Source organism: Parus major, chromosome 3, assembly GCF_001522545.3.
Source record: "Parus major isolate Abel chromosome 3, Parus_major1.1, whole genome shotgun sequence".
Lineage (NCBI taxonomy): Eukaryota > Metazoa > Chordata > Aves > Passeriformes > Paridae > Parus > Parus major.
The window spans coordinates 86,965,538-86,992,645 of NC_031770.1; the positions used below are offsets into that span (position 1 = coordinate 86,965,538).

Below are 27,108 nucleotides of genomic sequence, written 5' to 3' on the forward strand. Positions count from 1 at the left end.
GAAATGGGGGTAATAGTAAGACCATAACAGTTTTTCTCTGCCACTTCTTCCTCCTACACATCTACAGCTCTCTTAGCTATCCACTGGCCAAAGATGGAAAAAGTGTTTGGCTTGGTATGAATTCTGAAGGATCTGAAGGTGTGGGTAGAAATCAAGGTAGCAGATATGTGCACTGAAACACCTTGAATGAATCCAAATTCAAATTCAAGCACTGCAATCTGTTTCATGCACAGCAAAAATTGTTTTTATGACTCTGTAAACTGTCCTTTGCAAAGTTTAGTGGAGTCATCTGACAGTCTAGGAAGCCACTGCTGAACAGCCAGAATGAAAGCTAAACTATAAATAGCTGGCTGGCAGACATCTTGTCCTGATGTCTCACCACAGCAAAAAAAATCCCCTTCAGTTCTGTGCCAGCTTTATTTATTACTTATTTTTATATTCTGTCCTATTTCTTTGATAAAGAATATGATGGGAATAGTTCAGACTTGCCACAGGTAAATGGGAAAATCAGTTAAACAGTTAAATAGCATAATCTTTTTAAAACATTGAGGTTTTAAAGCTATTTATGGTCACTGTTTTTTAAGACATAAAAATCAACAAAAAAGGAAGAGAAACCAAAATATACACAGAAGAAAACCCCTTTTTGATCAGAAATTGAAAAAAGGTATTATTTTTGAAATCTCAATACATGTTTCAGAATAATTAATTTCATGCTAGGTTTAGTAATTGTTATTAGCAATTGCTATTGTTAATTGTTTACAATAGCTTTTTCTCTGCAGAGAAGATTGGTACACTTAAAGGGAAAAATACAGATTGTTTTCAAATACCTACAGCAGCAGCAGTTGATTACAGTAATACTGTTATTTCTGCTTCTATAATTGTTCCAGTAATTTATTTCTAGACTTAATAGTATTTTAGTAGTGAGAATGTGAAATGTCATTATATCTTCACCTTCCTGTTCAACTCAAGCAGTTCTCTATAATTAAACCCTCAAAATACTAAAACAGGGAAGTTTCAGAAACAAAGAAAGTTCCTATACCAGGAGAGCATTCTTTTAAATAAAGATAAAAGATTAAGGGGAAGGTGTGCAAATACATATGTGAACATCAATATGTTACCAGTGGGGAAATGGCAAGAGATAATTCAGTGATATGTTCAGGTTCATAGTGTATTAATGTTGAAACTAAGGTGAGATGGAAATCATTATACATCTAAAGACTCAGACTAGGAGACCACAGTAGTCTAGCAAGCTTGTACTGTAAATACAAGTGTGTAAAATACACTATGCATATGTAAGAACACATACAGTTTTCCAATGGAAAAGAGATAATGTGATACTATCATATTTATCATATACTATCATATGTGCAGCTCAGTTTTAAGATGTTCTTAGGCATATACATATGTAGATAAAAATGTCTTAAACATTTTAATAACCAACTGCTAAAACACAAAATTACATCCTTTCTTTTTTAGTAACTCATCTACAGAATTCAATGGCATTGAGTGAAGAAATGGACCATGTGAAACAGGTGTTACAAAATACAGAATCAGACCCTTAATTTAGAATGATTCAAAAGCAATTTGCTCTCTGCTACAGCTGCTGTGCTTCCATAGACTAACACAACAGTAACCACTCTGTAACTGTCTAGTTAGAAACAGTTTATGATCCATTTCCCTTGCCAGAGCATTGCAAAGCAGTGGGAGAATTTAGTACAATCTGTGCATAGTGCTTTAGATTTGATTATCTGGCATTCACCTTACCTGATAAATCTTGGGCTCTGACAGCAACTTTCACACTATAATTTATAGTAATATAATATGTACATGATTCTTTAACATCCTGCTACAGTAATCATTGGATGTGAGCAAATTACAGTGGTCCTGACCCAATTAATGCTCCCTGGGCTGCAGTGTTCAGCCTGAGAAGATTCCTGGGGAAGCCAACAAAGGAAAGAACACCCAATCTGTCACAGGATTGCAAGATATACTAGACTGTTACATGGCTGCAACTGTTTGCTATAGTGGTATAAGCAAGAAAGGGTAGTTTGAAACATTAGAGGGGCCAGTTCTTGAATGTCCATACATCTCCTGTTGTTCCACAGCATAGCTGAAATTTCCATACTTAACTATTAAAAATACATTTTTTTAATAATTTTTTAGTCAGACTGGTTATAGGGTTTTCGTTTTTTAACATTAGTTCATAAGTCCACCTAGGAATAATCCAAAGGATATTTGATATACTTTAAAGGATTATCTGATCCATCAGTTTATGCTCTAGCTCACAACAGACTAAGTGGAAGTCAGTTGGCAAGCATTAGTCTTCCCTCTAGATATAGTGAAATATAGGTGTTTTGCTTGTAAGAGCTATGCAGTACTGTTTAAGGTTCTGCTGTGGTACAGAAAATAAGAAGTGTTGACTATTTTATCCAGAATCTCATTGTGATTTTAGTTCTACATTTCTGAAACTGCGAGTTGTTCCTGTTTGTATCAATTCTAGAATCTGTATTTTTCAAAAAATGGGATGAAATTGTTTGTCCTCATATTTATGCTGCTCCCTTTTAATTTGACTTTCACTAACATACATTATACTTCTTCTAAGTCTGCTCTGTTGTCAAGTTTGTGATTTACAATATTCAGAAAGGCTGTTTCAGGGTGTTTGTTGATTTGAAATGCATTTTGCATCCTGAAGAGCATCTGACTTCTTTTTGAATCTTGACATGACAGCCTTAGATCCTGAGAAGTATTTACTTTCTAATGTCCTACTTAGGGTATGCTTTGACTCTGTCTTTGCATCACCTGAGTGCTTATCTTAATTTAGAGCACCACTTTCTGTTACTCAAGATATTAAATATTTATGCGCTTTCAAATACTAAATAAATATTTGTCACAGCACCAAAAATATTTCTACAAGTCAGTGTTTCATTGGCTACTATCACATATTCTGGTATTTGTTCTTCTTTAGATTGGGAAGTTGTGGTGTGCAGGCTCTGTTCTTATATAATTAAATATTACCCTGAAGTCATGGATCCTGTCTCTTAACTGGAGAGATGTTTTGCCTGTTCTGAATAGTTTGTTTTGATCAGCACCCTTTTTAGAACCAGAACTTCCTACATTGTCAGATAGTTTGTGAATACATTTAACAGCACAGGACTTGGGGGGCAATATTTGTTGCATCTAACCAGTGTGAAAACTCAATTAGTATTGGCAATTTTTGTCATTTCTTTTATTCAGTTTGCTGGCTACCCACCTAAAAAAAAAACCTTCTTGTATTTCCCATAATTACTCCTTTTCTTTAAGAACTTTTGCTTAGGAACAGTGTAAAAACATCTCTGGAAATTAAGTTGGCTCAGGTTTTGGGTGACCCTCTTATATAGGACCATTAATGTGTTCAAGGGATATTAATATTTGGAGAAGCATAACTTCCTCAAACAAAATTAGATTCTTTATGTGATATTGTCCCATGTTTTTTGCTACTGACATTCTTCATTACAACATTCAGGAACTTTCTTCTGAATATTTATTTTCTGAGTTTTAGTTTTCTTCAATCATTTTGGCCTTTCATAGCCCCTTCTGAAATGCTGGTATTGTATTTGCCACTTTCCTCTCTATTGTTACCAAACTTGATTTAATTAAAAAGGTATATAATGCTTTAGCCCAATTCCAGGCTTCCTAGTTTTCACATATTGGAAAGTTTTGATGAACAACCTCCCCAGTAAGATGGTAGAATCCCTATCACTGGAGCTTTTGCACATAATTGGACAGGGTGCTAGTTAATCTCATCTAAACTCCCTTTTATATGCAAGGTTGGACCAGATGATCTTGTGGGATTCTTTCCAACCTGGGATGATTTATGATTTTATGGCTTAAGTGCTTTTTTTTCAGCCTTAACTAAAATATATCCCAGAACATTTTTAAATATGCAAAATAGCAGATTTTATTTACCAGATATTACCCTTTTAAACCTTCACGAATATTTTGGCCAGAAAAGTGTTGACTAATAATCTTCTTTTTTCTGCTAATCTGATAAGCAATCTCTCTTAATTTTTTTATTTTTTTTTTTAAGCCATGCATGATTTTTTTTTCCACTTGATCATATGTAGTTACTGAGCTCTTTGGAAGTGTTCTTCCATAACCTGAAAGCATTCTACCCATTGAGCTTTCTGTTTGTTTTTGTCCTTATTAACCTTGTCCTGATGCAATTAAACCTTCTGGTGGCTTTTTAAGTATTATTTTCTCCCAGGAGAAAACAGAGTATGAGTATATTATAGTCAGGGTTTTTTTTATGTTTTGGCGGGGTTTTAATGATTATATTTTGAAATATTGAAACATATTTATTATTTGAATAGAGTTATATCTCTCATAGTTTCTCTAATGGTTCCAAGAAACCATTATTTACAGCATCTAAAAATGTGGTCCCTTCAGCATATTTTGTCATGATTTCTTACCAGAATGCTTGTAGTAATTAAATTCTGTTATTACTGGTTTTTCTGCCTTAACCCTTCTAACCTGCTTTAGTATTTGAAAAATATTATCACCACCTTAGTGATATTTAATATAGCTCTAAGGTAATATTTTTCTTGCTGCATGAAATTTTAGTGCAAAATTATTTGTGCCAGTTTGCTTATATTTGACTTCTTTTATTATACTGCCTTTTTCCAGTGCAGCCTACACCTTTCTTGATTTTCACTCTTGCATCATAACATCACAGTGTTTATATTTCTACCATCAAGATACTTATCATATTCTTACTGTTTTACTGCCTTTTTTTTCCTTTTTTAAAACTCGGGTATATTTTCATAGGCAGTTACTTTTCTTTTGAAAATAAATGATGTTTTATAGTTTGCTAGAGAGTTTTTTTTACACAAATATTCATATTACAATTTTTGCAACATATTTAGTTACGTCATGTATATTTTGAATGTGAATTTTGATTTTTTTAAATAAGTTTTTCCAGGTAAAGAGAAAAATGTAATGGAATAACATTGATAAATAAATTTTATTCTAGTTTCAATATACTGTAATTATGTCTACTATATAATGGTAATAGACAGTCTTGCCTAAGCCATTGATTGAAAAAGAAATACATATGAGACTTCAGATATCTTGCTGAAAGTACCAAGTGCTGTAGGGTTCTTTGTTACTAGTGTGCCAGTAGCCTTTACCATCTAGGAATCTGTTCTTGTTAGGTCTTCTAGGCTAAACAATACAGTAAAGTGATACCATCAAGAAAAAGCTAAAGAAATCCAGTAACAGTGAATTTCTGGCTTGTGTTATTCTTTTTAAGTCAATCTGTGTTGAAAAAGCTGCAGATTATGACCTTGGACATTGCAGCATTTGAGATATTAATTTAGAAGAAGGCAGTATACACAGGGAACATTGTAGCAAAGAGTAACACATTTTATTTATTTTTTTCTTATTAGGTTAATCAGTATGCTTATTAAAGATTTGTTAATTCTTTTTGTTATATCTGAGTATGTTCATGTAAGTGTTTTGGATAATTCATGACAGATTTACCTGCTTGAAACAAGTTTCAATTCCTGCTGAAGATCATTATTCTAACTGTGTGATCCTTAAAAACAGCTTCTACAGGTCAGAGAAATATTGAATTTTGCTAGTTATTGTAAAATCTAAACCTAGACTATTAATCAAAATAACAACAATAGCAATAACAATAAATGTTTCTATTATGTCTAAAAATTCCAAATTTATAATATTAAAAATATAGAATGGGAGACATAAAAGTAAATATAAAGATTTTCAATAATATTTCTGAATACTTCTTGATAAGTCTATATTTAAAAGTTATGTTAATTTGGGTGATTTTATTAAATATAGGTTGCACTTCATATTTATTATGAAAATAGTAAGATAAGTATTTTTGACATTTATAATATCAGTCTTATTGGCTGCGAAAACATATATTTCTCCAGCTGTATTCTGTGATGTTTTTACTGCTTCCATTTTAGATTTCACTAGAGTTGGTTTAGAGAAGTTAGAATTTCAGATATGCATGTATGTAGGTATGTATGTATTTTATATTATTATATAATACAAATTCTGTTATTATATTATTAAAATGTCTATTATTTTCAATAAAGTCTCCTAGCACCATAACAAAATAACTTCAAGTGAGAAAGCAAGAAATATCCTTAACTGTGTTAAGTCCACAGACCAGAAGGTATTGCTGGTGAGAAACCAAGGTTTTTCCTTACTGATTATCTTCTGCATCAAATTAAAGGGGACACTTTAGGTTACATAAATTGAATCACTTTGACAAGGCTGTGCTTCACAGAATTGCAAAAATCTTACTAATATCAACATCTCTAAATTAAAAAAAAGCATTTGCATTCCACTTAATATATCAGCAGTCCACAATGTAAACTGATTACTATAACCAAGATTAAAAATGTAATTCATTTTCATTAGATAATGCTAAGATGCCAAGATCGTTAAACTTATTACAGAGCTCCAGATCACCCAAACTGGTGATATTGTAGCTACACCATATTCCTGCAGAAAAGAAGCCAGTGAACTTTAAAGAAGTTCATGGCCCAGGGCCATATGTGCAACAGCCTTGGCTAAGAGCAGCCACACTGAATCAGAACATTAAAAGCAATGAGTGTGTGGTCCAAAACTCTCAGTAGAATAGTATATTGAGCCAAATAGATTATTTCTGTTTCTTGTTTATATGAGATTTTGATATGCATGGCTTTGACTGTGTCCTCTAGAAGCTCTTTTATGCAGCTAGAAATAACCAGAGCTCTGTGTGCATGGGGAAATCAAACTCCTGAAAATTCTGGGTCTGAAAGAAAAGAAAAAAAAAAAAACATTGCAAAGCCTTTTGCTTATCTTAAATGGTGATGCTTGTGTCACTATCTCACTGAAATCCCCTCAGAATCTGGCTTTATGGAAGTATTTTTCTCAAAAGCATTTTAATTATTTTATCATTTCAGTGCCTGAGCTCAGACCTGTGTGTACTAAATGCTTGGAGCTAACCAGGTAGCAACCTCAGCAAATAAAAGACTGATACCAAGGCATCACCGAAAATTTCTCTGTCTTGTTCTCTTGAGATCATTTCTAAACAACATTTGGGTAGAGGGATGTAAACAAACTCTGCATCTGGAGAATTTAATAAGAGATTTGAATTCAGATTTCTGTTCAGTATGGAAGAAATATTTTCTTTTATTTTTGACTAATATTTCCTATGGAGGGAAATAAGAGTTTGGGAAACAAAAGATTAATTAAAAGGAAATAGCACGATACAACCAAATTTCTAAAGGCAACTAGTAGGCATGTTCAGATGAATAGCTATACTGTAAAAAGTTCTGTTTGATAAAAAGTGCATGTCATGTATTCCTGTGTGATACCAGAAGTTTTTTTCTGTTCCAGTACCTTCAGGGAGTTTGTTCAAGCTCTTCCTCTCAGTCGACATGTAAAACACAAGAATGTCTGCAACCACACCACACTGCACTGAGATGAAATGCTCAGCAATAAACAAAGACCAGACCATTCCGCCCCACGGGCTTTTTCAGCTTAAAGGAACACTCTTCTCCTGGGAAGTGAGAGAGAGTTCCTTTCCCTCTGTCCTGGTAGTGATGTGAATGGGTATGGAATAACATTAGGGTCCTGGCCTTGCCCCCTCCCAGCTATTCCAAAAATCAACCCTGTCCTGGCCAAAACCAGGACACCATAGAACTAGCCTCCAGGAATGGAAGGTCCCTAAGACCAGAGAGAAACTCTGGAGCAAGAAATACGTAACACTGCTGGAGTCAACATCCCTGGAGGTTGATAAAAGATAAATGGAGTTTTGATAAAAGACAGGATGTGGCATTTAATGCCGTGGTCTAATTCATAAGGTGGTATTAAGTCATAGGTTGGACTTGATCAGAAAAATCTAGTTAATTCTGTGGTTCTGTGAAAAGGTCAGGTAACCCTTAAACACACTGGTCATATATAAGTCTCTGAGGTTTAGTGGGTTGCACCCAGGAGTGCTGAGAAATCTGTCTGATGCCACTGTGAGGTCACTCTTAATTATCCTTGAATGGTCATGGCAATTAGGTGAGGTTCCTGAAAACTGGGAGAGAACAAATATAATCTTTGAGAAGGGCAAGAAGGAAGATCTGGGAAACTACACGTTAGGCAACCTCACCTCAGTCACTGGGAAGGTGATGCAACAAATCCTTCTGGAAACAGTTTGCAAACACATGGAGGTCAAGAAAGTAACTAGAAGTCACCAACATGGATTTAAAAGAGGAAGTCATACTTGACCAGCCTCCCAGTCTCTGAAGTTAGGTAACTAGTTTGGTGGACAAGGGAGAGCAGTAGATGCTGTCTACCATGACTTCTGTAAAATTTTTGACACTATCTCCATCACAGAAAACTGACGAAATACAGGTGTATACAGAAGTTCACAGTGAGGAGGATTAAAAAAAAGTCTGAATGACCAGGCCTGAAGTGTTGTGATCAGTGATGCAAAGTCTGGTTGGAGGTCAGTAACTGGTGATGTGCCCCAGAATTTACTGGTGGGTCCAATACTGTTCAACTTCTTCACTGGTGACCTGGATGACAGAACAGAAGGCACCCTCAGCAAGTTCTAAGACTGATTCAAAACTGGAAAGTGGCTAATTCTCCAGAGGGTTGTGCTGCCATCCAGAGGGACCTCAACAGGCTGGAGAAATGGTATGACAGAAATCTCATTAAGTTCAAAACCATTAGAGAAACTATGAGAGATATAACTCTAGGCAAATAATATGTTTCAATATTTCAAAATATAATCATTAAACACCCCCCAAAACATTAAAAAAAAACCTGAGGTGTAAACTCAAGAGGTACTCTGAGGTAGTTCCTAAAGTAAACCTAAAGGGGGACTGTGCAAGAGCAATTACTTCCATGTAGTTGAGGCAGGACCCTTTCAGTTTCAGGAGAAAGCAGACATTTGACAGGGTAGAGATATATTTGACAGCATATCTGTGCTAGTCAGGCAACTAATGCAGTGATTACCCAAATGAGCCTTTCAACCAGCAGTTCCCTAGATTTATCACCCACTATTTCCTTCTGTATTTGGTAACTGTAGGTTCACTTCTTGCAGACTGATTCTTTATGCAACTGATGAGACTGCACAAATATTGCATTCAGTTTCTTTATGCGTTCTCCACAACACACACCTAAAATCAAGAGCTTTAACTATCAATTTACTCATCTGTTTACTTGTTTTTTTGATAAAGGTAAGTTCTGGAGCATCAACTGTACCAATCTAACCACAAAACTCAATCTATATGAGAAAAAAAGCATGTTATGAAAAATTCTTATCACATTTTAATAGCTAAAACTAATCTGAATATTCATCTGTTCCTATTTTATGTATGTGTGATTTTTCTGAAAGTTTTTTCAGCAGGAGAGAGGTTTATGCCACAAACATGAAGTTTTGGGTGTGTAACTTCATCCTATTAAAATGCAAATCCATGAGTTTCTCTTCAGCAAAAAAAGAAGACAATTTGCTGCTAAATCCCATTGAAAATTACTTTTACCAATTAAACTTCTGTGCTTTGGATAGCCAGTGAAGCAAATTGTTGCCATTTCTGATAAATACAAACTCAGTAACCAAAAACATCCATGTTGCTATGAGCACACTAAGGTAGTTTATTTGATTTTTCATAACCATGTGGTGCCTCCTGAATTGTTAAGAATAAAAAAAAAAAAAAACCTTTGCTCTCACAGCAGTGTTTTTACAGAATTCTGGTACAGTATCTTGGATGTTTTATTTCTTACCTCTGTCACCATTTTTGCTAGTGTATGACTTTGTATCTCTCTAATATATTAAGTGGCAATTGTGTTTTCATGCAATGACTCACAGTAAGCATTGCATCAACTATGTTGTAATGTATCTGTGAAAGTTTGTATGATAGATGCAATGTGTCTGTATGTATTAATTCTCCCTACTGGATCTGGCTGGGATGCAGCTAATGTTCTTCACAGCAGCTTGTATGGTGCAGGTGAATCTGGTGAACTGGTGATCCAAGCAGTGTTGCTAACATAGGGATGATTTGGCTGTTGCTGAGCATTGTTTACACAGCATCAACTCCTTCTTTTACTTGCTCTTACCCCTCAGTGAATAGACTGGGTGTCATCAAGAGCCTGGGAGGAGACACAGCCAAGATAGCCGATCCTGGGTGACCAAAAGGATATCCCATACCATATAACATCACACTCAATGATAAAATGGGAAGTTTTTCCAAAGTAGCTGTTGCTCAGGGACTGGCTGTGCACCTGCCTGCTGGTGGTGATTGCTTTCACATTGTTTGTTTTTTCATTTGCTAAAATGTCTTAATGACAACCCACAAGTTTTCTCAGTTTTTCCCTTTTTCTCTCTCCCATCCTGTTGGGGGGTGGGAGCAAGAGAGTGGAGGGATCTTGTCTTCCAGCTGGGCTCTACCCACTACCTTCCCTCAACTGCACTGTCACCTCAGAGGGACATCTGTGGCTAATTTTTGTATCATGTGCTCACAAAGAATCACACACAGTATTTTATAGTTCTGTTAGGTGTTATTGATAATTTTTAGGCCTGCAGCAGATTTCTCAGTGTGCTAAAGGTATTTCCAGAAGTGAGAGCCCTGCCTGACTAGATGGTTAGAACCATTCCTTCTGCAAGGAAAAATGTCTATATAAAGAAATACTAGGACAGCCAGCAGAAAGTCCTCTTTACAGATTTTATATGAAAATAATCATATGAGGTTATATAACTTTCCTAATCTTTGAGTGAAATGGAAGTTGAAATCTGGGGTTTTCTTGTGGAGTCTTAATACAAGGGTGCATAAACACCCTTGCAGTTGGTAGCCCCTTGATCTGACCTAAATTGCAGGAAGTTATCTGGGCATGATATTCTGCATGGTTTTCTTTAACCAAGACGAAAAGTCTTCAAAGTAAGTAACATCCCAGGTTTTGGTAGGAAAAATCTAGAAACTAGAACATTTAACCTCTTCATAATAAAGTTTAGTATGAAGTCAGACAAAGTAGAAGAAAAATGTCTAGACATAACCCTCACTCACCCACCACAGTCTTGCAGGTAGGTTTTTAGTCTCTCACTGCCTTTGTGAAATTTAGTGAATTTGCATCTTCTTTGATCCTGTTTTCTTCTTCATTATTCCTGAGCCCAGGTTCTGTGCTCTTTTCTTCTAAGAGTAGTTTCAGTTTCTCAGCTTAAGCTGCAGTCTGCTAGTTTCTGTGATGCCTATTCTCTTCCATCTGGGTTGTGACCTAGAAATTTCTTTCTCAAACTGGAGTTTTTTCTGTGAACTAGAAACTGATTTTTTTAATCAGAGCCCACTCTTTGGCTCATTATGGAAACCAATCATATTTTATCTTTCTAACAGTGTATATTTTATGCTTAAGGGACCATAATGCTAATTTCAAATAGCAGCAAGTTAAATATGCAGCCTATTACCAAACCACACTGATACACAACTGTCTAGGAAAACTTTGACCCTTGAAATTTTAACACTGTTTTTCCATTGTTAATAACACAAAGGATTTTGGTGACAGCTGCAGTATTTGTAACTTGGTCCTGTTTCTCATTTGTAGCTTGTCACTCTTCTCCATGTGTTTGAAGCTTGTGTAAGGTCCAGCTCAGTTTGAGTTTTTGGCAAGTTTTATTTAATCTTTATGCTTTCTACTTCCAACATATATTATATTCTTGCTGTTTCCTTGTGTGTGGGTTTCTGTGTATTCATTATTCCCATTACCCTCTTCCAGCAGGTGATTGCCAGACGCTCAAGTAATTTTAATTAAGGAAATTTCACACCTTCCATCTTTGATGTTTTCAGTTCTTTATCTGATCTCTTTAATTTTGTGGTTTTTCCTGCCAAAAAAGAAAAACCATCACTGAAGATGTAGTTTTGTTTGTCTAGACTCTGTTTAAATTATAGTGATTCCTGTTTGCTCCTTCCAAAGTTTATCTGGGTGATTAGTGTTTCTCTAGTGTCTTTGACATTCTTCAACCTACAATGTAAGGTTTGTGGGTTTGGTTATTTTATTTATTTTTTTTAGGCTGAGTGTGTATTTGATGAAAAAAAAAACAAACCAGCTGTTTTTTGTTTTTTTTTGATGAATAGAGACTATCAAATTCAAATGCATTTTGTTTCCTGTTAGGCATGCTAAATTAATCTCACAGTTATGTGATTTCATCCAGTATCTATTTCTCTAATAATATCAGCAATCTCTCTCTGCATTCATTCTCAGTGCAGGATCTCCCATTTTCATTGATCTTCTACATAGAAGTTTCCATTATTTCAGTAACAATAAATTGACTTTGTGTCTCTTGACAGCTTTGACATTTTGTTTTGTTGCTTCATTCCTTTTCCCAGTAGCAAACAATGTAGCAGAGGCAGATTTTATAGAAAACTGTAGTAAATGGAGGCCATTCCTGATCCTTGGCAAATAAGCCCTTTAGTGCTGTTTGCTTAATGGCTTCACTCTAAACTAAGTATCTGAATGTACCTATTGGGCATGCAGGGAACATCTGAGCCTGAAAAGTAGTCAAACAGCGCATTTGCCAAGCCAGCAGGAAGTGCACTCTGCTCTGAAGGTAGGGGCTGACTAAGCTGCTGTAATATGCAGAGTCATTATTAAGAGAGGAACATGATGATCACATTGTTTGTAAATTTGTGATTTTTGGTGTGCAACATAAAAAACAAGGAGAGGAACAAAGGAACTGGCAGCTGTTCTACATTGGAAATGCAACGGTTATTTTGTGCTCTTTCATCTACATGAAATGAGATTTGGAAATGAAAGAATAGAGTAGGAAGACAAATTATTTAATGAAATGGAACTGTGGTAACATTAGCACAAAATTTTTAATTTCCAATTTGATTAGTATTAATGGTAACTTTTTTGAAAGCAAGGAGTGAAGATAAATTACTCTATTGATGCCTGTCCCTCTCTTCTGTGGTTAAAAACTTTCTGTTTACCTGAATTTTACTTACTTTACTGTGTTTGTGATTACAAATTTCTGAGAATCATATATAGAAATACAGCAATACTAATATACTGTGTATAATAGTAGCAGAAAAAAGCAGTATGTGATTGTGTTACATCTTATTTTGCAGATTCTTATACAAGGTTACAGAATGCTCTTTACAGACAATTGTTTGCAGCATAAGCTGAATAGTATGAGAAGAAAATAAGAGAAGAAGAATTAAAACCAAGCACATTTATAGAATGAATTTGAAAAGGAACACAAGTTAATTATAGGACAAAATGCCAATGTAAATCTGAAATGATAGGAATATCCTGACTATTCGCATAAGCTAATATCATTTGGCATTTGTGAGCTCATAGGTAAGCAAGATCTGAAAAATAATGCTACTGATTTTGTCTTACAATCAGTTTGTGAAAATGAAAATTTTCCCAATCTACAATCCTACTGTCCATCTTGTATGTCCATACAGCAGAGTACTTTTGAATCTTTGAATGGAGTTGGAGGAGAGGGATTTGGATTAACCAGATGTTTAGTTAAAAGAGATTCCTGGTTTATAGCATAAATGGGTGCATGAATGGAAATCTCTGTGTCACTGTGTGTGTGAGCATGCACATGTGTGTGTGTATTCGTATATGAAAGTTTATTCATTATGGCTGCTGAAATTCTAATAGTCAAATCATCATGTGGAAAGTCTTCTAACATGAATAAAGAAATGTCTGAGATCATCAGGCATCCTGTAATTTGTAGTTTTACAGGGAAAAGATTTGTAGATTTCTTACACTAAAAAACCAGAAGGTTCTGTTGGACAGCAGAATGGACATGAGCCAGCAATGAGCGCTTGCAGCAAAGGAGGCTAACAATATCCTGCATTACGAGAAGTACTGCTGGCATGTTGAGGGAGGGGGTTTCTATCCTGTGCTCAGTCCTGGTGAGCCCACATCTGGAATCCTGTGTCCCATTATACAAAAGAGACATGGAGCTACAGGAGAGAGACCAACCCCAAAGTTGGTTAGGGAACTGGAACATCTAGGAAAGGCTGAGAAAGCCAGGACTGCTCAGCCTGGAGAAAGCTCTGGAGGAAAAATCACCAGTATCCTACAAATATCTGAAGAAAGGCTGCAAAAAGGGCAAAGCCAGGTTCTTTTTAGTAGTTCCAAGTGACAGAACCAGAGGCAATGGGCCCAAGATGAAACACAGGAGATGTCATCTGAATATCAAAACTTTTCCACTGTGAGGGTGTCTGAGCACTGGCACAAGTTGCTCTGATTGGTATGGGAGTTTCCATTCACGGAGATATTCAAAACATGTCTGGACTTGATCCTGAGCAATTGGCTCTAGGTGACACTATTTTAGTGGGGGGGTTGGATAAGGTGGCCTCTAGAGGTCCCGTCAAACCTCAGCCATGCTGTGACCTGTTACTGTTCTTTTTCCTTGCATCCTGTACTGGTTGCTACAATGGAGATTTAGGACACAGATTCAGTGTCTGCTGAAGATGGTTCTTTACCGTCACCTAATATTTATGTTTCTAAGAGAATGGTAGGAGAAGAAACATGAATTATTTCACATGGTAAGGTGCATTTTGAGGTGGCAATAGAAGCCTCAATGGCTGAAGAATAGTGGAAGGGAGGCTTCAGAATCCTCTGAGTACCAGATCTTCATACTGTTATTAATGACACTTGTAATCTCTCTGAAGACTGAATAGAAAATTAAATTATTTTATCTCAGTAGGATGTATATTGCATGAACATATATTTTAGCCTCATTCAAAGGTCTTTTAATAGCATAGACTTTTTTTGACTTTTGGAAAATTTTTTTTCAACAAGAAAGAAGATGCTTGAAAAGGAATTCAAATGCATTAAATCTCAGGAAAGGGAAAATGGCTGACGTTGTGGTGCTTGTCCTGCATAACAGCCTGAGGTATGTTGATAGTAAAAATGAAAGAGGTAAGATTTCATCTTGAGAAGAATAGAACAGGTGAGCATTGAGGCTTAGAACAATGGTAGGGAGGTGGAAGAGAGAAGTCATTTCAAGAATCTGAGTGATGGAAGCAAGTAAAGCAGCAGTTTAGAATCTGCCATGCATGTTTAATTATTTTAATATCTGGTTTCTCTTTTATAAGTGAAGAACTTACTTTAAACTCTCAGGTTTTAGAACATGGTTTGATTTCTCCTCTAGATCATATAGTGCATAATGTAGTTTCATGTGAATCTGATCTTTTTCTTTACTTTGGTTTTACTGGGGACTATAAAATTTGGAAATGCTTTAGGCAAGGAGTCTAAGGGCATGAAACTCAGGGCAAGTATGAGAATTTTAGGATTAGGTGTGTCTTTTGACAAGTGTATGAATAATATATAAGTGAAGGTGGGGAAAAATAAAATTTAGAGCTAGAGCAAAAGGAAATGCTCCACAAAAATCAACATCAGTCTTTAGCAGTGAGTAGGCAGTACAGTTCAAAGCTCCATGTAAACATATATTGTCATGAGTCTCTCAGGGCTGCATCTCTCAAAACAGAAATTCAAGCTAAACCAAAGTATTAGGTAACCAAATCCATCTGCTTGCTAAATTTTTTTGTTTTCTCAGAAGATATAAAAAACCAGATTATATGTCCACTTGTCAGCTTTGCCAGGTTAAACTGGCATTAATCTAAATCTATGTTAATATGATGAATTATAGATATACTTTCATGTTCTGTATGTTTGTCACACGGGCAGTAACACCTAACTGAAAGACAGGGAAGAAAAAAAGTATAGTAACCTGTCAGTTGTTTCATTAAAAATGAACAAAAGTTTTAAATTTTTCCTTATTGGTAGAGTTTATTTGGTTTAGAACACAACAATTCATAATGTTTTACTGTAGTAAGATAATTAAGTGGATTTTGGAAGTCCGTGGATTCATTGCCTTCTTGGCACATCTTTTTATGTGACCTGTCTACTGTAGATACACTTCCAATCACATAAATACATGTGACTAACACCTTGGTAACCTTGGAATGCCCACATGCTCCTAAAAACTTTGTTATGTGTCAGGCAGCTATCCTCACTATCATGTTCTTAACTCTGTAAACCACTACTTCTCACCTGGTCCTGATATATGCCTTGTTCAATTCTCCAGAGTATTTTGGGGAAGTGAAGGCATTTGATGAAAGGCATAGTATGCCAGCTGATATATTCCTTACCTAATGTGTGAGGAACACTGTGTTATCTTGCAACACCTCTTGTCTTAAGAAATTGTGCTAGGAAAAAAAAAGTATTTAAGGTGTACAAAACCACACAAACCAGTTGCATGTGTTTCCAGATGGTGTATTGGCATGATATAAGAAAAGCACAGATTGTGAAAATTTATGAAGGAATTTTTCTCCTCTCTCTCTCTTCTTCAACAGACAATCTTCAGTTTTCTTAGGAGTCTGGCAAAATTAGGCCCTTCTGAATACCATACACCATATATATTAATTTTTAAAAAGCCTATTTTATCAGAACATTTTTAATTTTAGGGCATTTTTTCATTCTGAAGACACAGAGAATTCTTTTGTATACATTCATTCTTTTGTATACAGAGGTCTTTGTTTTAGATAAGGTGTTATCTCTTCTAGTCAGATACACAACTTCTTGTTAGAACTCTTCCCTTTTGTGTAACTCAGCACCTATAATTCACTAAGTGTTTCATACTAAATCTTACTTCATAAATACAATATCCTGACTTGAAAATGACCCATGAGAATCATCCAATCCATCAGCATATAAACCCATATGCTTGATACCAACATCTCTCAGGTTAAATGTCTGTAGTTTTGAGTGATTGGTTATTGACTGGACAAGAACCAGAACAAGAGAAGCTGACTGAAAAAGAGTTCATGGTGATGGGCTCAGAACACCTTTCCCTAAGTGCTGTAATACTGTGCTAGCATGGTGTTCAATGTTTGACTTCAGTGTCACTCTGCAAAGGTGAAGTGCAGGGTGATGAACTGATTTCCACGGTTGATAGAGTCTGCACAATTCAAGAAAGGTAAGTCCATTTTCCAAATTTCACTCTGTATTTTCTAGTCCTCTCAGGCCAATCTTTTCCATCTTTCTCAGTGACAAGGTATTGTACCACATTAAACAGAGGAAATTGAAAAAAGATAAATTACAGTAGTTGAACTTATTAAGAATTGCAATAAAAAATGCACTAAGTGAATCATGCATTAAGGTTATAAGCATAAACACTGAAATTATTTACAAAAGGGGAAGACAGTCCTAGCCATAAAGCTTAAGAAGGTCCTTCCTCACATCAGAGTTTTCATATCCCTTCTGAAATGCAATACTGCACTTGTTATAGTGAAAGCCAAGAGCAAGTTTAAAATATAAGGATCCTGGCCAGGGATGAGCTTTCATTAAAATAGTAAGGGAATTTCTCAGTACTCCTGAATCTTTCACTTACTGATTTTAAGTAATCCTTTGTGGTTTAGTGAACCATTCTGAGCTAGAACTGTCAGGATCATGGAAAATTGACAGTGAAGCACTTATGCTAGACTGTCAGTCAATTTAGATGAAGAAATGATGCAAGAGGAATGTGAATGTCAGTTTTGTGGTGAGCTGGTGCCCCCCGAGTCGTGGAGCAGGCAGATCACCTCTCTGGTTTCCACTGTGAGGCACAGCAACACAGGACATGGTTTTCCAGTTCAGATCCAATGTGAGAGGATAGTCTCAGTAACCTGCTCTGCAGCACAGGAGACTATTGGCTTGCTGGTTTCCCATAGCAGAGCTGTCGGCATTGCTAATTTGTAACTCCTGATTTGAGTGGCTAGGACAAATGAGACATGTAGAGAAGAAATGTAAAACTCTACCACCCTAAGCAGTTTGGGGATTTATTTTCTCCCCCTCTTCTGCCTGTATTATTATATTTTACCATTCTTGTTTCATGAAATTCTAGCAATAGGATTCTATATCCGTAGCAGATACAATAAAATCAGATTCAGGGTAATAACATTAAATTCTTTAAAAATTTCAGTGGAGGTAGTTAGATGAAAAAAAATCTGGATTTCACTTTCCACTTGAACTCCTTTTTAGCTGTGTTAGTATAACTTAATTAAAATTATTTTGGCCTGTTTGGCTCAGAATTACAATATCATTGTAAAATCTTCTTTTATATTAAAATATTATTTGAATGAAACTTCGGTATTTCAAATAGGTTTATATAGTATTTCATTTCATAGTGAGTATTAGTCAGGATGGAGAAGATTTCAGTTCCATTGTGTTTCACCCAATTTATTGATATGATAGCATGTAGGCAATTTTACCATTACATATTCCCATTTCCCATTTCTACACTAGTACCAGGACAGAAGCTGAAGCAATATTCCTGCTCCCATATTTAAGTGCTTTCTTTTATTACTTTTGTTTGAGAGCTAATACTACTCATTTTCCTACACATTTTGAAATGTCATTAAAATCTTTGCTTTATATTCCATTATCTAACTATAAAAATGCTTCTGGATTCTAATAAAGCATTTGAATCCGCAAATATTAATATTAATTGAATCCATAAATAAAATAAAAATTTGAACGGAGTATGGAAAGTGTTATTAGAAGTAAATACTAGGAAGTGAAGTAATGAACAGTATAGATACATCAAAGACATACTCCCCTGCCACTTTCTACTTTGGCAGGACTTCTCAAAGGGAAGTACATTTTTCTCTCATTAGTAGCTATGAAAATTAACCAGACTTCGTCAATCTTGATTGAGCTACCAGAGTTAAAATGAATAAGGTTTAATTTTTATTAATTTATTTTTAAAAAATTTAAATCAGCAAGAAACATTTTTGGCAAGGTGATGTCTGAGTCACTAATGTTGATTTTTGACAAAATCTTGAAAACTTCAGTGAAGAAAGTACATGTTCCATTATAGAAGTTGCCGTGACAGTGTTCAGTAAGTGAAATATAAAGGCAGAATTATGTCTTGCTGCAAATTTGATAGTCTGCATATTTATATTTTGTGCTGTATGTAATTCAGTATCTAAGAGAGGAAGATAGGTTTTAAAATGACATTTTTAAAGAAAAAATCCCAAATTCTTCTTTTGGGGGAAGCATCACCACAACAGTACATGGAATTTAGATGTCGCCTTTTTTTGGGTTTTTTAAATAATATTTTTTATTTTCATATTTTTCTTTTATGAGCTTGATATTGAAGTTCAGTTGCAGTTGCAAGCTTCAAGCAGGTTACAACTGTGATGGCAAGCCAAGTTTTTATGGCAAATTTAAAGAGAATACAGAGATGAGATTATGGTTTACTTAATTTCAGAGTTCATTATGACTGTTTCGTATTACTCTAATCATTAGCAGAAAACAAAACTGGAGTAAAGAAACTTTTTTTTAAGATGAGGGGTTTTTTTGACTTATTAACTTCTAAATGGTTCACCATAGTTTTAGTAAATACAAGTTAAAATTTTATTATTGTGCTCAAAATTCTGCACCTGAGTTATTTTATTTGTTTGAAATAATTGCACTTAAAAGTTTTGTAGTCTATTGAAGAGAGTTCTACTAATCAGACTCCAAAATCAGACATATTTCAGGAATCACAAAGATGTCAAAGACTATTAAGTAGTGTTCTGGTATACAGTAATATACATAGTGATAATTTCTAAGATATATAAAATTTATCTTGAGTGGAGACAAATGAGGAAAGACCGTGCTATGCTTTGTTTTCTTTCCAGTTAATCATACTTTTTAAATAAATGTTCAGATCATATGCCAAAACAATTATATTATTTATGAATCTGGAGTGAATTGACAACATGTAAGTTCATTTCATTAGGAAATCATTCTAGGTTAATTCTATCTAGCAGCAGCTTAATTTGGGCTCGTCAGTAAGGGATGTTAATAAATTATTTGGCATATACGCGTGAACTTTTCCTACAAGGTAAGTATCTGTAGTCATTTTTGTCAAGTATAAAGGGCGCCTAAAGAGCATGGTTACTATATGTCAAACATATCTGAATAGATTGTGGATAGTGAATTTTATTAAACTAAATTTCTGGTGTTGCTCTGGCCCTGACATTTTCAGGTAATTTAAGTGTTACAGTTTGTCAGCATATTAATGTATTTTTGTAAATGGAAGGGAACTCAACTACTTGTGAAGTCTACATGTTAATATTCTACTAAACATAAAAGGTATCTGTTCTCAAAAATAGGAGAATAAAGGCCAATTATTTTTGATTATATATATCAATAGGTCTTATTTCTATAGATCTGTAAGATATTAGTTCTTTGTATAGATAGCATAGCAGAACAAATACAAGAATTTGTTTGCCCAAAATGTTTATAATCCAGTTATAGTTAAAAAACAAATAAGTAATAATTTTAAGATTGCCTTGGAGGAATGCATTGCCTTCAAAATATGTACATATCAATGTGAGAGAAATTATTAGGAGGCCAGCCAGTAGTGAGGGGGAAGGAAACTATGTTGTGAAAATTGTTGTGGAAATATGCAACTAAATGTTGATTTCCAAACCAAGTGACTAATTTGCTCTTTAGTGTGCAAAATGAACCGTAGGTTGACATAGTGAATTTTCCCTATACCTGAGTCTTGGATGAACTTAACTTGGCACAGTAGCTGTCATAAAATTGTATTGTATCTGTCCTTTGCATTTATTGATTTCTTTTGTTTTCTTTTTCGTTTGTTCATTTTTACAATCCTGAGAAAAAGGACTTTTGTTGAAACACATGCATGATATGACTGAGACAACCATATGAGGCTCAGAGAGAAAAAAAGGACCACAGCTGTAACAAGTTGATTTATGCAGCCAATATTAAAAAATACTGTTCAATTGTTCATTTTTCAGGGGATAATGTTACAGGTCCCAAGTAGTTTCAAGCTCAGAATCCTGTAACCATTTCTGTCTGTGTTCATAATAAATTTATAACAGATCCTGCATCCTGATAATTTGAAAATTATTTTATTTACTATTTATAAAAGGCAAGGTTAAAAAATAACAAGCATCTCTTATAAAAATTAAAATGTGAAGTTAGTAGGGCATGACATCTTCAGATTACCTGGTGTATTTTATTAAAATGATGGCAGCAAAAGCAGACTGCTGAGTGTATGTCCATCTTGGCAGTCCATCGCTATTATTTCCATGCCAGAGTGGCTGGCAAAGGAGGTAGAGAAAGAGTGCTCTGTTTTTTGTAATCTATATGAATAACCTCTGCCAGCCCTTGTGGTACATCAAATAGTATTGGTTTTTAATGTGCAAAGTTAACTTGGAGGAGAGTGTTCACATCCAGGTGTTCAATTAAGTTTTTGGTTTCTTTTAAATTCCAGGAAGCTTCATTGTAATCCTCTGTGTTTTTTCCACTGAGAAACCACCTTCCCCTTGCCACACTTGAACTTTGTTGACTTTAAATGCCACCTTACAGATGGTTACAAAACTTTCCACATTGTTGCAGTGTAATAATATATTCTTTTAAAGTCTTCACTTCCTGTAAGCCTTTGCTGCTAAGGAAATAAACAATAAATTGTTAGTGAACTCTTTGAGCCCTCCCATGGGTTGGAAGGCCAGTTCATTCTGTTTATAGTGTATGGCATGGCACACTGTGTTATGTTCCAGAGTGGCTGAGCAGTGAAGAGAAAAGCAATTCTCCTTGCTTCAACCATGTTGTACTTGTTCAGCCTATCTGTCTGCTGGGAGGGACACAGCTCTTCTTTCCTTTCAATATGATTTATTTTTAACCCCATTTACACTCCTACCATCCACAACACACTATGGCAAAGTTCCACAACTTAATTTTGAGTCATAGGAAAAGCAAACCCCTTACCTTGCCTTCATCTTCACACTGATTTATGTCATTTTGTGTCCTTTTGACTCTACTTTGAGAAACTGAAAACTATTCTTCTGCACACTGCTCTATTTGATCTCTCTTTGAGAGTGGGTTTTCCTAACTGAAGATTCCTGGTCTGTACAGTTACTCTGTTCAAAAACTCTCATATATATCATCATCCTTACATACCTTGTAAAGGCATAATTTTGCATATTGTGACACTCTTGCATGTTGTGAAATCCTGTTCTCAGGATTTTGGTTTTCCTATCCTGAGTAGTGCAGAAAAGTTGAGCCATTTAAATACATTGAAGACCACAGACCCTAACAGAGACTTGCAAAGAGAATTTCTAGAGACTCTCCACATTGATAAACCTCACCATTTAATCACAATTTTTTTTTGCTTCTGTTTTAACCATTCTTCTATTTTCTTGAAGGCCTTCCTTATTATCCCAGGGGGACTGAGTTACTTTAGAATCTTTTAACACAGAAACTTCTTAAAATCCTTTGGAAATCAAAGGCTATATGCCAAGGCATCCTTTTTCACATAGTCAGTGTTCCTCCTGTGAGTTAAAATTTCCCTTTTCAGAAACCCTCTCAACTATTCCCCCGTACATTACATTCATTTACATATATGTTAATTCTGTTCTTCAGTGTAATTCATATTTGCTGTCTTGAATGGAATTGGGACTTCCTGATCTGTAGCTCGAGGTGTGTCCTTGCATGCCCTAGTCTTGTCTCCATTTTTAAAATCACACAAAGCAGAAACCCAAGCCTGCCCCCCTCCTCCAAAACATCCATATCTACCATTCCCATGGTATAGATGCTATTTTAAGTTATGACCACAGAAATTTTCCATAAGAATCCCAGGCAAACACTGTTTGATCTTTCTACTTTTTTGCCACTGTTCACTTTTTGAGGTTTTCTTAAAAAATGTTTTCTATTAGTAATTCAATTTGAGACAGATCTCTGATGTACCCCAAGTAAAAATGGGTTCCATCATGGGAACCTCCCAGAACAACTCTTCGTTAAATTTTCATTTGGTGAGTCATTTACATTTCCTGCTAGAGCCTTGTCTCTGTCTCTTTGAACATTCCCTCTATACTTAGCTGGTCTATTAGCCCTAAAGCCTTTCTGGCAGGCTTAATGCTCCTGTTGGGCTTTAAAAAACATTTAATGATTTCCATTATGCTTTCTGCAAATTGTTCCTCAAGATATTTTTATTTTTCTTTCTGCAACTATCTAAACCTGACTTCATTGTTAAAAATGGGTCCTTGGCAGTGCGTAACAACTTACTGTTCTCTGTATTTTCAGAGCCCCTGCAGTGATTCCCATTTTTAGTAGGTCCTTAGGCATCTTTGAAACACGATTAATGGTACTAGGAATCTTTTGAGAGGGGAAGTGATAAACTTACAAATTTAAAATCTTCCCTGTTTAACATTCCCCATGACCTGTATTCCTCCACACAAAAATAAATACCTTGATCACAATGACAACAAGTGAAAGAACTGTGTGCATTTTTTCCTTTGTAGATTTCTGGACCGGTCTACAACTTCACTGGCTGTATAAAAGTCGTAGAAATCAATAACGTCGGACCTTTCAACTTCTCTAACGCTGTGGGAAGAAGTAATGTTGACAATTGCAGGTAAACTGCCCTTTGTGCCTTTCCAAATCATAAGAAATTGTTTGTGCTGATTTTGCTTTCTTCCTTACATTGGCGACCATTTTATATAATTTCAGCAATGATTAAAGAAAATAAGTTTTAAAAGACAAAAAACCCCAGAGAGACAGATATTATGCCTTCTTTTATGCTTTTAAAACATTTCCTTTATGGAAGATTTTATTTTTTTGCAGAATAGTTCAATTAAGCTTGACATCTTATTTAGAGTGAGCTGTCACACCCTGAATGCTGAAAGAGTGTACTAAGAAAGATGATCTGCAGGAAAATAAAGGACTGGGAAGTGGGGAGATGTACTGATTGTGTTTTACTTGTGACTTTGGGACTTCCATTAATCTTGTTACAAATATGGATGACTCGGTGTCACATTTACTCTACAAGAGATTGTGAAAAATGCTGGGAAGCACTGTTTCTGAATACATTAAAAAAAACCAATTGATCTCAGTTTTGCATGTTCACATTGCTGTTGGTCATGCATTGATTGAAATAAAAGACCATAGAGGGGCAGTGGTGTACATTAGGATTCTGTTCTGGAATATGATAGGTTTGAATATGGAAAAGTGGAATGCAAAGGAAAACAGAGGTGAATTGAATTTGTAGATAATTAAGTCTTTCAGAAGAGAGTATCATTTCAGTCATAGTACGACTGAAATGTCCTAGACATGTACATGTCCTAGATTCCTGGAGGAAATTATATATGGCTTTTTACATACGACTTTTTTTCCCTAGAATTTACAGAACAGGTCAGTTATGTGCTTGCTTAAACACTTCCTCAACAGCTGGTGGTAACCCACTACTTCATTAATTAAAGATCCACGAGATCTGAACTCTGCACTCACATCTGCCACTAACCCCTTAATGAACACACATCCCACTCAAAGTTACAAGAAGAGTGTAAACCTACTGTCTAATGAACTACCTGCCCCAAGTCCCAGTCATCTAAGCTTTTCCCAGTAAAACTTACTATGAACATAAAATTCAGTTTGTTATCCTTGCACAGCCCTGCCACCATTTTTGTTTGGAACAGCAGTTCCATGTTATTTCCTTGTCCAAACTTGATGAAGAAATAAATCTATGCACCCTTCAAGTTCCCCAAAGAATTTTGTTTGGAATATGTTCTCTAAGCGTGTTTAACAAATGGTTGTGGGTCTAAATCCTGCACAAAAAACAAAACCCTGGTCTCCATTGTGTAAAGAAAGAAACAATGTCTTCTCTCTTGTCTTTCTATACAAAGTTTCATCACAAATTCTCTTAGTCAGAACTATGGTGTCCTTCAAAATGAGGGCATGTACTCTTGTCTGTGAAACTATGCCTCTGTGCAAAACACAAATTCATAAGGTTGAAAGCAAGTGAGGAAGCTACTTCATGTCTCTCATTCAGATATTAATTTTAAACAATCATGGTGAAAAAAAATCATAAACTATATCTGCTGTCTCCTCTGGTTGCTAGATTAGGAAATATTTCTCTATTTTGCATATGCATTAGAGCTTTGATGTTGTAAATCATAGGCAAGAGGCAGTTCTGTTTTTTAAACTACTAGCTAAAAATAGGATAACTTAAAAATCAGGACTGCTACCATCTTTACTACTTTCTTTCATTCTCCTTAAAAATACTTCCATTGATACAAGTGCTTGAGCTTTTTTACATCCTTGAGCTTTTTGACACTATTCTTTTTTTACAGTTTTTACTATTGAACACTTTATTTAACTATTCTATAAAGTACTAATAGCCTTCAAGCAAAAAAAAAGCAATGAGAAGAATTTTGGCCAGTCTGTGTATATAACATAGAGAAGGATATAGACCTGAAACAGGTGGCTTGTAAAAAACTAGCTTAGTTCCTTTTAAATTTTAATAGTATAGAATGCTGTGTTATCTGTTAAATTATAATCTATAGAACTATATATCAAGTTTTATTGAATTTTGTATTGATTCTGATACTCCCCTTCATAGTTAATTAGCATACAAATATGGCTTATATGGTATAGACATATAAGACAATACAGACATTAAAGATTGCTTTATTTGAATCAGAACTCAGTGATTATAGCTTAGGACTGTTTCTTGCAAATACGTATTGTGTATACATTACTGATTAGGTGAGTAAAATGACATGATTGTATAGATTAACTGTGGATAAAATCTTGTACATAAAAGGATGTTGGAAGAGTGCTGGGCCCTCTCAATCCTCTATGCTAAGTAACATGTTTCTTCTACCTCCCTGCTTCTTCAGAATGCTGCAGATGAGCCTAACAGTGTCCAGCCCCATGTAGTCGAGACAGACCTGACACCATCCTGGTCCAAATCACAGCTATTCCTGTCTGGGAAAAGCTGAATTTCAACAATGGAAATCGTTGTATTTTATTAATTTCAACACATAATTGAAATTATTCTGAATTTTCCTTGGTGGGGAGGGAAATCTATAGAAATTAACTGCTTGGAAGTCTGGCAGACATTCTCCTTACTCATTCTGGCCCTGTGACACACAAGTTTCATAGCTGCTCACAGCTGGCAGCTATCATTGTTTGCTTTTCACCTTAGGTATAACCCACATTCATCTTGACATCATCAGTCCTTAAATATAGTCTGCTTCTCTAAAAGCACCTATGAGGCTCAGCTGTCATTCCCCTTTTGCAAGACAGGCTTCTGGGGAAGATGGATTTCTTTTGAGAAGGAAAGAGAAAGTGATTGAAGGAAGTTGTTTAAATAGGGCAATAATGGATTATATACTTTGCAAATACAAGTAGCAAGTGATTACTAGAAAGCATGGTGTAGTTTATATTTTATTTTCAGAATTCATATAGTTCTGTAGATGCAGTATTGCTACAGCTGGAGCTGCCTAATAGTAGCAGAGAACTCTACAGTGTGGCAGACAAATCAATCCAATTTCTTCTGCAAGAACATCCCTGTATTTGTCACACAGCAGCATTGTTTCTGTTTTTACTGTGGTAGTTTTTCTTTAATTGACCTTCTGCTTATCATCACCTATTTGTAGACTTCTTATCCTTTTGAATATTTATTTATCTTATCCTTTCGAATATTTATTTATCTTATCCTTTCACATATTTAGGATGCTCTAGTGGCATTCAGTGATTCTGCTGTGTTTTGTCCTTGGTGCCCCAGCTTCATGGATTACTTCATTGTAATGTCATTGTTGTGGACATGCTGACACTTCTTAAAATGTATGGGTTTGTGAATAAATTTTAAGCTTATGATTTTTTCATAGGATTGAAATTTACTCAAATGTGTTCTGACATCTTTCTAACTGGATCTATTTGTGTTTTAAAATACCAAAAGGATGATCTAATATGTGCAAGGATATAGAGAACTTTCAAAAACATATTTTAGAGATAGTTCATTAACCTTTTCAAAACTATTGAAATCACTACATCAGGACAAGATAGTACCTTTCATAGGATATTATATACTGCATGTTCCTTATCTCAGAGGAACATTACTGTTTACATTACTGTTTAAAAAATGCTCAAAATTAAGAAATGCAAAAAATTGCACCATAACATTATTTTCACTGGAATATACATCTGACTATCTAGTGTCTAAAATGCTGTATTATGCCAAAAATGCGTTCTCTTTTTTCCTTTAAAATTTGTATCTTTGAATGCAAATATTATACACCACAAGGGAGAGAAAATTATTTTAACTTGGTA

At 35.2% G+C, this 27,108-nt stretch overlaps 1 protein-coding gene across 1 annotated transcript in view; it reads left to right on the forward strand.

The window, feature by feature from the left end:
* EYS (eyes shut homolog) overlaps positions 1-27,108 on the forward strand; it is a 706,806-nt gene that overhangs the window by 470,412 nt on the left and 209,286 nt on the right. Inside the window, exon 34 of the mRNA XM_015621104.2 lies at positions 23,298-23,410. Within this exon, the coding sequence (XP_015476590.1) occupies positions 23,298-23,410 (113 nt within the window). The remainder of the gene's footprint in view (positions 1-23,297; positions 23,411-27,108) is intronic.